The sequence below is a fragment of the Cynocephalus volans genome, chromosome 3 (genome assembly GCF_027409185.1).
Source record: "Cynocephalus volans isolate mCynVol1 chromosome 3, mCynVol1.pri, whole genome shotgun sequence".
In the NCBI taxonomy this organism is placed as follows: Eukaryota; Metazoa; Chordata; class Mammalia; order Dermoptera; family Cynocephalidae; genus Cynocephalus; species Cynocephalus volans.
Genome location: NC_084462.1, coordinates 169727419 through 169740866, shown reverse-complemented (window position 1 = coordinate 169740866; position 13448 = coordinate 169727419). Strand labels below are relative to the sequence as shown.

Genomic DNA, 13448 nt, shown 5'->3' with positions numbered 1-13448 from the left:
GGTAAACATGAAAAGTCCACTTGGCATATATTTCCTGTGCCAGGCATCCACCCGCTATACTCTCTCCTGAAAAAGTCACAAAGGCTTATGATGTCAATAATCAGTACTAAGGAAAACTCCAAAATACACTACAGTACAAGCATATGTACACTAAACTTTTGAGTACATCTTTAACAAACAATTCTACTTAAAGTTCCCAGCACTATAAATCAATCTGTAATCAAGTTTACCATCCTCCCACTGAAACGGTTCCATTTCCTGACTTCTAAATTGATGTCAGTGACCAACCCCCACATCCCTACCAGCCACACCCCAAACTGAAGAATCACTTTTGAGGCCTCTCTCATGTGCAATTACGCACGAGGTCTAGGCAGTACTTTCTTTGTTACCACTTCAATCCTGGCCTTCATTAGCCATGACTTGGCTACACAGAGTCCAGAGGGGAAGCCAGACAATGACACAAGCAACCACACTGAAGGACAAAGGACACCGATGATGCAGGAAGCAAAGGGCATTACAGAAGCCACTGGGCTAAGGAAGCCAGGACAGCCTCTCAGAGAAAGTAATATTTAATCTCAGAACTCAAAGGCCATACTGGGTGAAAATCTACCTATGCAGAATAGTGAGAAAATAATTAAAACTGAAATTAAATGTGTATAATCAGTTGTTCGGTAAATTTCTTCCATTCAAATGTAAATTAAGTGAGAGCAGGAAACTCCTCTTTGTTTATTGTTCTACCTCTGTGCCTGGTGCAGCACCACCAGGACGATACATATTTGCTGAATAATGAATGAAGTTGCCTCAACTCCACAGCCTTACTCCTCATCTGAGGGAGGGGACAACGCCATCCCAAACGATCTTGTGAGGACTGAATGAGACAATGAAGATGAAGCACTAGAACTGTCTGCCACGTGACAGCTGCTTAGCGAAGGTCAATTCTCTTCCTGGTCCCTTTCTTCTCACTCCCACAGAGCAGAAATGACATTTTTTCCCTATGGGGTGGCAAGGGACTGACATTTTGACACGGATCCCCCAGGTGACTGAGAGTCTGAGGAGAAGCAGGGGACTGGTTCAATGGCCTAATGACAAAGTCTGAAGTTACTATAGTTCTTGTGGTCACTGTGTGAATATACAGGTCCAGCTGCTACCATGAAGTATTACTGCCCTCTGTTTGTTACAGGAGATGTTGTTTCACGTGCTTACAATGAAATAGTTAATCTACCACAAGTACCATTATCTAATAATTATAATTAATATTCAGAATTAAGCTTCCTTAAGCAGGGAAGGTAAGTGTGATCTGTTGAGCATCTACCACTGCCTGGTTACAAGTGCTCTGTATAACACATCTCAAAGCCCTTAACAAAACTCAGTGTAACTTCACATCCTATTTCCACATATAAGGAAACTGGGGCTTGTCAAGGGTTAATGATTCACAAATGGTAAGTGACCGAGTTGAAATTTGGACTCGGGTCTGCCCAAATCCAAACCCATGCTCTTCCCACCATTCCAACTTCCACGAACACTGTGATCTCTCCACGCTTCCTCACTGGGCTGCCTGAATCCACTCTTACTCCCCCAACAATCCACTCTCCATTCAGCAGCCCAAGCTATCCTCAAAGACACATATCAGATGATGGCACTCCACTTCAATGCCCTCTATGAACTGGCCCAGCCTCTGCATACCCGCACTGGAGCACCCCAAACATTCCACACCCTCCCCAACCAAGGGCCTTTCTCCAGCTCTTCCTTCTGCCCACACACCCTTCCTTCATAGGACTGGCAGTTTCTTCTACCAGCCTCAGCCTAAACATTCCCTCCTAAAGGTGGCCTTCTCTGATCTCTCCAGACATGCTCCAACATATCACCCCATTTCTTGCTTATAGCCCTTATCTGATATTTTCATGTTTACTTGTATATAGTCTGCCTCCCCTCCTCAGCTCTATTTAAAATGAAAACTGAGAATAGGTTGTTTTTCTGTTGTTCCCCATGGTACAGACAGTGCCTGCCTTGGGTTAAATGCTCCCCCCAAATTTAATCTCCACTATAACTGTTGAGGGTGGGAAATCCTAGTATGGTAAGTGAAAGGTGGGGCCTTGAAGAGGTGATTAGATTGTAGGACCATGCCATAATGAATGGATTAAAAATGGTGGTCACAGTTGTGGTTCTGAGGGTGTTAAAAAGGGAGTGAATGAGGTTAGTCTCTTGCTCTCTCTACTCTGCCACTTTGCAAGGTGACCTTGCAGAGGTGACCCTGCTGTCACCAAAGTCACAACCAAAGAAAGTCTTCACCAGATATGTTCCTTGGATTTTGGACCCCCCAACCTCAGAAACTGTAAGCACTAAATTTCATTTTCTTTATAAATTACCCAGTTCTAGTATTTTGTTATAAGCAACAGAAACGGACTAATATAGCACCTAACACAGAGAAGGCACTTAAGTGTCTGTTAACTATGGAATGAGTCTTGTTGGGCACTTCATTCATCCTCTTGTTAAGTAAAATTTGTGGGAGGCCACTGATTTGGACTAGGCTCCTGCACTAAGCCTAACAGACCAAATTAATATGAACCTTAACTATAGTAGTTGAGGTTTAGTTAATTGCAGGAGGCTCTGTAACCAATTAAGCAGTAACCAATTAAGTTGTCTCTACACTACAATTCCATTTCCTATAAATGCTATCAGATCATACTATTGGTTGAAGTTCTCTGAACCTGCTCTCATTTGGAGGGCTGCTCAATTCACACATCATTTTCATTTTGTTTGCTTTATTTTGCTCTGTTTTTCTTTGCTCAAATAAATTCAGTTAAAATTTAAAACTTATTGCTTAACATATTTGACATAGTTGGTAGGATCCCAAGCAGGGCTCCAATAAGTCCCCCAGAGCATCAAACCAGACGTAGGTACCAGCTGAGCCCACTATGCTATTTTCTTGCTGCATCTGGGGATCGTGGGGAAGTTCTCTCTTGGATTCTGAAGCTCCACAGGGTTTTGTTTGAGCTGAGTTTGAGCAAATTTTTGATCTGGGTTAGGTTCAAAAGCTTGAAGTGGATTTAGTAGGTAGGTAAGGGTACTAGAAGACAGAATCATGGGTTCATCCGGATCCAAGAAGTTGAGAAATCTACCTATTGAATGCCATTCAGGGTTAGTTTGTCCCATGAGAGAATCATGATTTTGGGGTGGGTACCAAGGGTCAGTTTGTACTATGAGAGGGCATATGACCTTTTGGGGACTTGTGGTGGCTGCCTCATTTAGACAGAAACTGGACTGAGTCCAGGGTTTGGAATCCCTCCACTTGGGACTCCAGGCAATTTCATGCATAAAAATTTCCCAGAATCTATTTTTTTTTTTTTTTTTTTAAGAAAGATTGGTGACGCTTGCCAAAGGTAATTTGGAATTACAGAGGCCTCAATGAGAAAGTTTTTATCAGCACCGCACTCTCCCGAGTGAGCCACGGGCCGGCCCGATGAGAAAGTTTTTAAATTTGGGTAAAATAGTTTATTTGTGGGATATATCTGAAAAAGAAGGATCAAAAACCTCACAGAAACAATGGTATGTATTTTAAAAATTAGCACACAGGGGCTTTTAAAAGACTAAAATTAAAAAAAGAAAAACAGTTGTTTATAGAGGTTGAACCCTTAAATCGGTGGGACTTGTTTCTTTAAGATAAGTCCTGAGCTCAGTACAACAGTGATAGGTATCCTGGTCTAGCATGGAAGATGCTTTGTCTGCCCTACTAATGAGCCCTGCCCTGAACTCAGTAATTTAGTTGAGAGAACAGAGACTGAGTTGGGAAGTTGCCTATTTTTAGTTATTTTGAGACTTGTCGTTAGTGAAGGAAATTTTGATACATGGAGGAAGTCTCCATTTCTGAGGGTGTCTCCTCTCTGCACCACAAAAAAATGGACTAAATCACTAGAGGCTTTTACAACAGAGAAGGCAAAAAGGCTGAGGTCTATATATACAACAAGCCTCACCTCTGACCATTTTGTCTCAACTAGGCTTCCTACTCACTTTTTTCTGTCTTGTTCAACTAATGGTGTTTAGGTCTAAAACCTGATTACAGTGAACAACCTAGCTAATAATTTAGGACAATAATTAGGCAGGTCAACCAAGAAAAGGGCAAGAGCCCCTTGATCATTCCCCACTGTTGAAATGAGTAAAATAATTAGAGGGTAAAGAAAATATCCTCAGAGTAAATGGTTTATGTTAAAGATGAATGGGCCCTTAGAATAGATGATGGTTTGTAACAAGGCCTGTTTGGGTGTGGTGAAATCTCCTCTCCTATGATAAGACAATCTCTAGAGGACTGATAACAGTTGAGTCCCTTTGGAGAATCTGTCCTTAGGCAGACAGGGGAATTCAGAAAGCCTTGCCTTGCTTACCTATTGGTAATCAATATAACAAAGTGATATATTTTGAGGTGGTGTTTCCTGAAACTCCTTTTATGGCTAACTTTGTTTAATAAATAATTGTTAAGAACAAGTAAAGTTAGGTGAATGAAAATAGGATGGAAATTTGTAAATAAACTTGCCATTGTTTCAGGAATCTTTTTCAGTAACTTGAGGTTAAAGTTATGTTATGTTGAATAAGTGACAGATGTTTATGAAATGCCCGAGTCATTTTTAGGTAAGTCAAAAATACTCACACTTGCTCCTCAACCATTCTGTTGTGTATCGGAGGAAGAGAGCCTGATGAAGAGACGATAGACTTCCCAATTACCTTTACTGACGGGGTGGGCTACTAGAAATTGTTCTGAAGAGAAAACAGCTTTTCACTACTTTCACCAAGAACACATGGGATATCTTGACTAACTGGGAAACACTAATGAAAAAATCTGGTTGAAGCTGATAACCAATGCATGGCCATATTCATTCATCTAACAGATATCTGATTATCTACCATATGTAATAGATTCTACTAGGGCCAGAGATATATTGGCAAACAAGGTAGATGTAGTTCCTTCCCTCATGGAGTGTTATAGGAGAAATAGCACGTATGAAGAAAAAGAACTGTCCATTTCAGTAATACCTGTATAAATTAAATTGAATTCCTCAAGTCAGACATTTTTGTTGCCATTTAGTACAAAAACCTAGTGCTGGTCTCACACATTAAACCTAGTGCTGGTTTAATGTCGGATAATGAGTAAACTCTGTTAGTGTTATATCCTGTTTTTTATACAGTATACAGAAGTTATTTGGATCTGTTAATAAAAAAAGATGTTATGAATATGTTCCTAAAAATTATGAAATGGTGTTCATGTACAAAATGCTGACATTAACAGTTCAAAATTGCTTTCTTCCTAGGTTTTCGCCAGAAATTAAGGTAACAGATAAAAACTTCTAGCGTATGAAAATTAAAACTAGACAGAACTCCTTATGCAAGGAAAGTAAGACATGTTATAAGGTATGAAAGATGTTTTTGTTAAGGAAAAGAGTAATTTTGTCTAGTTGTGAGTTTAAAGGTTGTTTCTTAATGAATGACAGAAGGAATGAGAGGTAGAACTGAATGGATAAGAAGGCTGTAGAAGGTTTATGAAAGACGAATCAGTAAAAGAAATTTTATGAGTGATTAAGTTGGCTAAAATTAGAAGGTATTTATAAGTTTTTCTAAGAATCGAGCATTAAAGTAAACAGTATAACTGCAAAAGTAGAATTTGGTTCTCTGTGTTAAAACAAGGTTTTCTTGGAGAATTGATCTGCTCTTAATTGGAGGTAGAGCTTTATTAGGTCTTCTGATTATTGAAGAGGAATGAATCCTCTCGATGAAAGATCTAGGTTTTGTCCTACAACTATGTGGCTTTCTGTATTTAATTATCACTCTGGTTAATTAAATGCCTCACTGTTAAATAAATGTCTATTTAGGGACTTGTGACCTTATTTTTATCAAGTGTTTTAAATCTTTGATATTTTTGGCAAACTTCTCAAAATCAAATTCTAAATTAAATCTTTTTGACCTAGAATTGACTTTTGGATTTTCCACTTGGGCCCCCGAAGAGCCTCAAAAAGATGTCTCTCTCCTTTTATAGAAATACCAAACTAATTAGCCTTGATGTGTTGCATGGTACGGGAAGCATTACAGAATAAAGTGATGTTAATCTTTTTGAATTATATTTTTATAAATGTGCTTCAGAAATTGCATGAAATTCATAGAAATTTAATAGTCCTGGTATAACAATGTAAAATTTTTCAACATCCTTGTCCATTTCTGCCCTTAACCTAAATAACAAAAATGCTGAGAATTTAGCTCTTTTAAAAGAGGAACTTTGGACTAAACCTACAACAGACATTGGATAAATTCATTTTGGCTCCTAAAATCAGACAGTGGCATTCCTTTGGTTGAGTATCGATGTTCTTTGATTGAGACTAATGTTTTTATTTGGGAATCTGGGGATGGTTATCCCATTTGTGCCAGTAAAGGCCTGTGTGGGAATTTTCCCAGTTTGTTAGGAGTTTTCCTATTGGTAAGTATTATTATTATTATTCTTAAAAGTATGTGAATCTTGAATTCCAAACCTTGTAATGATTTGTCCCCCTTCTGGGACTCTAGCTGGTTATATGTGCAAAAATTATGGGCTCTCCATGTGTATTTATCTAGAGCAGTGGACCTTCCATACAAAAGATATTTTAGAATTACAATGGCTGAATTGGGATTCCTTTGAAATATCAAAACTAGGGTTGTCAGTGGCCCTACTTACTCAATAATTCTACTTATTGTCTTAAAATGTATTCAATAGAGGTAATCAAGTTTCCTTGTCAATTGCTGGTTATAATGTGTTAACATGGCCATTCAAAGTCTTTGTCATTCATAATCATTGTTTTGATTTTTCTCTAAGAGTACTTGTAGTCAGCTAGAGTCCAAAAAGTATTTCACCTTTAAGAAGGTTCATGGAAAGGACTTTGACAAGTACAGGTTTTTGAGAACTTTAAGATTATACCATCGGACTGGGTAGAAATTCCTGGAACTCTTACTAATTAGTTCATAAAACTAACCCAACATCAAGTAGAATAAGAATTAACTGACTATCATGGAAATACTTTGGCAGATTTTTCATGTGAGGGCAGCCAATGCTGCAATTAAGATGTACAATTTGAATAAACTTCTTAAGATCGATCCAAGTCAACTCCCCTAGGTTGATTTATTTAATAAACAGTACAATGTGCACTTGATTTGGAAAAGCGAAACTGTTATCTGAAAAGATGTAAATTCAGTGTTAAACATGGACTCACAGGGGGTCTGGATGGCTGCCTGATCCTCCCTGAGTCCTTGAAGCTTCCATTGTTAAGATCCTTGAAATTCATAATTTGCCATGGAGTAAGCAAAATGATACAAATTCTGAGAAAATATTGGTAGGGTGACTGATCTGAAATTGCCAAAATGGCTTATGGCCAATGTTTGGTTTGTCAAACCCATAATCCTGGGAGGACAATCAAAACTTCAGGTGGTATAGTTCTGCTACCCAAAGGAACATTTGAACATTTACAAAGAGATTTCATTCAATTCCCTTCAATGAGATATAAATATGTTTTTCTAATAGTCTATGTTCTCTGGTTGTACAAAAGCTTCCCATGCAGGAAGGTCAATCTTATAACGTAGTTAAAATGTTATTGAAAAATGTTATTTTCTTTATGCAGCATCTCTGGAGAGAACTCCAACAGAGAAACCCATTTCATTGGGCAAATAATAAAATGTTAAACAAGGTGTTACAAACACAATGGCATTGGCTTTTTCCTTATCATCTTCAGTCTTCTGAAAAAGTTGAAAAGATAAATAGCATTTTGAAATGGAAACTGGCAAGATCAACTGGATTACCTTGGCCAAGGGTACGTACTATCACCAGCTTTAACGGATGTAATAGTTACTTGAAGGCCTATGCCTTTAATAGTGGAATTCCATGTTTCTCCCCTTTTCCTAAATCCTGATATGAATAAATGCTTCCAATCCATCTGGTTTACTCTCAGGCATACATCTAGGCCTACCTGAAATACAACTTCCTTACTTAGCTCCCACTGATCTCTCACTGTCCTGCCTCTGCCCCAACCAGGCAATATATTTCTGACAGTGCTTCCATTGTGGTCCTTACACAGGAAAATAACTAGGGGACAATGTCATATGCACAGCAGGGCTCACGCCTCCTCGCCAAGCACAGGACCAAGTGCACGCTGTCATTGAACTGAACTACAAAAACTATGCCTTTAGAAAAGGATTACTCACAGGGTTACTTTAACCTCAGCCTCCCTTAATAACCTTGAAACAATAATACTCATTGTAATCTCTGTGAAGTACAGCTACCTTTTTACTACACTTTGAGAGAAAACCACCCCTAAATAGTCATTAAAATTCAACTTTTCCAATAAAGTAGAAAGCAAGATTGCAACATCAAATGTTCCAAACTCTCCAAGCTGCAAGATTGCTCCATTGATTTTGCACTTTGCATCAGCTCCACTTACATGAGCCAATTCCTTAAAATGAATCTTTCTCTCTCTAATAGGATATATTATATGTGTGTGTGAATGTGTTTATACAGAGGTGTAAGAGGAATCATCCCTGCTTTCTCTTAATCCAACCTTTCCATTCTCATCTTATAATCAGCCCTTTCAAACAGCCTCTCTTCTTTGTTCTTGGGTCCTCAGCACCAGGATTTCCATCTCTAGCAACCTCAAAGGCCCACAGTGAGAACTCTGACACAAAAGACTTAGATATCTATTTACAACTTAGAGAAAAAGTTTACCCAATGGCAGGAGAAAAAAAAAAAAATCACTTCTGGTCACTCCCTCTGTGTGGATAAAATCTGAACCTTTTTTTTTTTTTTTGTGGCTGGTTGGTACGGGCATCTGAACCCTTGACCTTGGTGTTACAATGCCATGCTCTAACCAACTGAGTCAACCAGCCAGCTTAAAACCTGAACTGTATGTCTTGAATGTTTAATTTAACCTCTTTGGGCTCCAGTTTTCCCAGAAGGAAAAAGTGAGGATGCTAGATAAGACTTTTTACCAAAAAATTGATATTTCTGTATACTGCTCATACTGCATTTTGAGGAAAATCAGATCGCGAGGTTAACAGTTAAGAGGAGTTTAACTAAAGTTGGAAGAATCGACTTCAAATTCAATTCAACATTTATGCAAAGTGGCATGATTTCAGTAACAGCCTTGACTAGCTGTTATAACAAGAACCTTTTAACTATACCTTGGGGTATATGATAGTTGAGTACTCAGAAAATGTTTCCAATCATAGTATTTTAGGCTCGGAAGCAGGTAGATTATTTCACCTAGTCCTATCAATTTATCATCACAGTATGCAGTTAGTGAAGGTCACACTCAGACCAGTGTACGGTAGAACCAATAATAAAAGCCAGGGTTTTTTTTTTTTTTAATTTGCTACTTAGTAACTTGGCTTAAAAGACAGTTCTTGAACAAATAGGTGACCTGACACTGAAATGAAGTGTCTCTGAATATCCAGGTCCCTTTGGAGAGCATTCAAGGGTTCATTTTATACCCAAATTCCTGTTCTTGTCAGTTAACTTTGTAGAAGGCTGGGTAGCACTAAGACTTAATTTCTCATCAGTTTAATTTAGGAACATTTGTACTAACTTAGCTTTATCAACCTTGTTCTTATTTAAAATAAAATTGGGGAGAGGGATTATAACAATCTCACACTCGCCAATGCTGGAACTCCATGCCCAGAGAAGAGTCACCTGCGTTCCACACCTTGGACTCCCAGGCACTTTGTACATCTCAGGCAATGACTTCTCTACCCAGGGAATCTATAGTTTGGTCTTCACATCCAGAAAACCTACCTCTTCTTCAAAAGCAAAAGTTTCTCTTACTAAAGATGCACAGCAAACAAAAGGGCACCAATTCCCTGGACCACACTTCACAGTCAGAGAAGGTGAAGCTTGGACACGTGTACTCACAGCTGCCACATCCTGAGGGCCTGTCATGTTCCGGGCTTTGACTCTTTCATCTAACTCTCACAACAACCCCAAAAGGCAGTCATCATATCTTCCACTTTGTAAACTAAGAAACAGACTCAGATTAAATAAATTCTCCTCATTCACATAGGCAGCAAATGATAGGACAGCATCCTAATTTTTATTTTTAGGACTCAAAAATATGTTTTCCCATTATGCTATGCTGCCTTCAAAAGCCTTCAGGAAGCCCTCTCTTACATCTGACCTGTACCACCTATGCTGTTCAGGTCACCGTTCCTTATCCTGAGTCAGGGTCAAAAGTTTAGCCACCAATTTCCGTAAATGAGGAAAATGACTTGGTTTCATTTCTAAGTGGCTCTTTTGTTTAAACGTTTGTTCATGAGTGCTGTTCTTTCTTAAAGAAGTAATTCTACTCTGTTATACTTTAATTAGTTGCTATTGACATCAATTATGTTATTGAAGCATGAAGACATGTCTAATGGTTGAATTCAGACTGAGAGTCAGGAACTAAAGCTGTGGTCACAACTCTCTTTTTCAGTAGGCATAGCAATTTATCTTCCTATAAAAAAAGACACAAAAATGCCAAAAGGTAGGGGGTTTCTCATGGGGTCATGAAAAGATTCTCAAATTAGATTATGGTGATGGTTGCATAATTCTGTGCAACCATTAAATTGTAGACATTAAATGGGTAAATTTTATGTTATGTGAATATCTTAAATGCTTAAAAAAAGGACACATAAGAGATTTGATTGCTCAAGTTTCAAGTCCAAAGGAGAAACTAAGAAAAAAATATTAATTTTATCATTTCATTTTCCTTCTGTATTTACCCCAAATGTCAATTTGCTTAATCCCTACTACTGAAGTTTTAAATAATAGAAGTAAACACAAAATTTATGTAAACCTTATAAACATCTAACCTTATAAGTATAATTAGGCAATGATCACATACTCTGCAAAGGGATTAGTCATGGGCCTCCTTAAAATTAGGCTCATATAACACAAACACACTGAAAACTAATGACAAATCACAAATCACTTTTTGGAAACTCATTCAATATTCAGAGCAGGAGTTACAAACACATTTTGAAAATCCCTCCCCATCAAGAATATAAGGACTATTTACCTTGTGACAAGGAACCAAGCAATTTTACTGAAGTCTGGAGAGGGCCTCATATATGTCTTAATATGTGGCATGGCATTGCTTCGGCCAGAAGTCTCAGCTGACCATTTACTAGTTATAGGAAAGACACAATCACTAATTAGAAAATACAAATTGGTCATAACCCTAATATTAGCAAATTCCATGAAAAGCGAAATCCTATAATCTAAAAACAAACAGTGCACACACAGTTCTATGACCTGTGATATTTTATTTAACTCTGCTCAGGTAACAGAATGATGCATGCTCATTCTAAAATGTAAGTAAGTAGAAAAATAGAACTTACCACTACTCACAAAAAGCACCATAACCTTCTGGCATATAGCCTTCCCCTCTTTTTGGCTATGGTCACACACACATATGCATATATTACTTCTGTTGTGCATTTAACCACACATGTGCACATGTCTCCAGCTGGACTGTGAACTCCTTAAAGGCAGGAATCACGCTACCAGGCACATTACTGATTAGAGGCTTAGTAAAAGCTTGTTGAATGAAACAAAATAAAAATGGGCAAACTACAATCAGTATACAAAAAAATTATTTTGAAAGGTAGGGGGATAAGTCAGAAATACTTTAATCAAATGCTGAAATTCACACATCAGAGTTTGGTTCTAAGTTTCCAACAGTGCAGGACTAAGGCTCCATGGGAATAAATGGCCTGTATTATGAGGCAACAGTCCTCACTTATGAATATGAGCGTATGATCTCTCAAGAAAACAAATCATCTGCAGGAAAACAATCAGGATTAGGTAGGTCTGTCACTATCTTCATGCAACTGAATTTAATAATCTAATACTGAAAGGAGGCTCAGTATAAAGAAATGTCCTCCATAATGAATACTCTCTCCAGAAGCCATTAAACAAAGGCTCCAGGATGACAAACTGAATTACAGTCGAAAGGTATGGATTGTTATCTTGCCCTCATTTCTGGCTAACCACTGCAAAAAACACCCATTGAAGAAAGCATGAAACTGGGATTGGCACAGAACATGCAGGATGTGCAACTGCTGTAGCCAGAGGGGGACGATGGACTTTCTTTTTAATTGTCCACTCACCGACCATTTACTGAACCCTTATGACATCTCAAATACTGTCCTGTGTTCTGGGAAACAGTGGTATGGACTGCCCTCGGCAAGCTTGCAGCCATACATCATATGATGGTATTGACAGAATGATTATATTTTATATTTTGGAAAAATGAACTAAAATGCTGCTTATGTAAATTCTAAAGTACTCAAACATGATCTTTTATTTATCTTCATTGCATGCCCATATTTAAATAGAAACCTCACAGTGATAAATTTTACTCTTTGGTATTAAAAACCTATTCCAAAAAAATTTCCAAACCTTGTTTAAAATAATTTCTATCACTAACATATGTAGATGAAAGAATATAGCTATATTATATAAGGTTCTTTTTTTAAAAAACAGACTGACATAAATAACATTCTTATTCCTAAGGAGCAACAGCAGCATTCTAAATCACTTACTTACTGGAAATAGGAATGCAGCCAATTCTGTTTTTCAGCTGTCTGGATACTATAGGGAAGAGAGCCTCCAGCTTTTAAAAGAAAAATAAAATAAATAAAAATTATGAAATATAATTTGAGACTCCCTCAATTACGAAGAAAATCAATAATAAGCAGTGAAAAGGCAAAAGAAAAAAAAGACTGCTTCCTTATTTCATGTTATGGAATAGTTTTTTGAAAGAAAACATCTATACTTCCATTAGGTATGTTCTCTTAATGGAGTTTCCTTTCTTAGGATAATAAACATTTAAAAAGTAAATGTCTACTATCTGAAAAGAAAAATGTATTATTTAATCACCTGGTGGTGGTAATTTAACATCTCTAAGGGTACTTCAAAAAATTTGTGGAAAAATAAAATTAAAAGATAATGTGAATCTTTCCATGAACTTTTTGAAGTACCTTCATATAACAGCATAGATATGAAGTGTTAGAAAAGTTCACAGAAGGAATTCTGGCCAATCCTTATGCAGGTAAGACATCAGGTGGAGAGCCTCTTTGTTTTTGCCCAAGATGACGACATTTGGGGAGGCAGTCTAGGATGAAAACTCAGTTCTCTGGTCTACTTAATTTTTACATACTGTTTCCAAACAGACTCTATACTAGCTGAACAGACTCTTACCAACAGAACAGAATGACCGGAAAACAAATTAAAACGTTCAGTAAACAGTCCAGTTTTAAAAAAGGAATTCTAAAGGCCTTCCTTATTCTTGCAAAGAGAATAAAGACACGGTTCCAAATGAAAACACAATTAGAAACCAATTTTCATTCATCGTTGAAAGGAAGAAAACTCCATTGCAGATTCATCGGTAACTTTCCAAACACATGTTGGAATG

The 13448-nt window shown here is 37.6% G+C and overlaps 1 protein-coding gene across 4 annotated transcripts in view; it reads right to left on the bottom strand.

Annotated features, from left to right (window-relative positions):
• Window positions 1–13448, bottom strand: part of TDP1 (tyrosyl-DNA phosphodiesterase 1) — a 92746-nt gene that overhangs the window by 50529 nt on the left and 28769 nt on the right. For all 4 annotated transcript variants that reach the window (XM_063090760.1, XM_063090759.1, XM_063090763.1 and 1 more), the window contains 2 exons: window positions 12581–12647; window positions 11049–11156 (listed from right to left, as the gene is read on the bottom strand). In XM_063090760.1, coding sequence (XP_062946830.1) covers window positions 11049–11156; window positions 12581–12647 — 175 coding nt within the window. The remainder of the gene's footprint in view (window positions 1–11048; window positions 11157–12580; window positions 12648–13448) is intronic.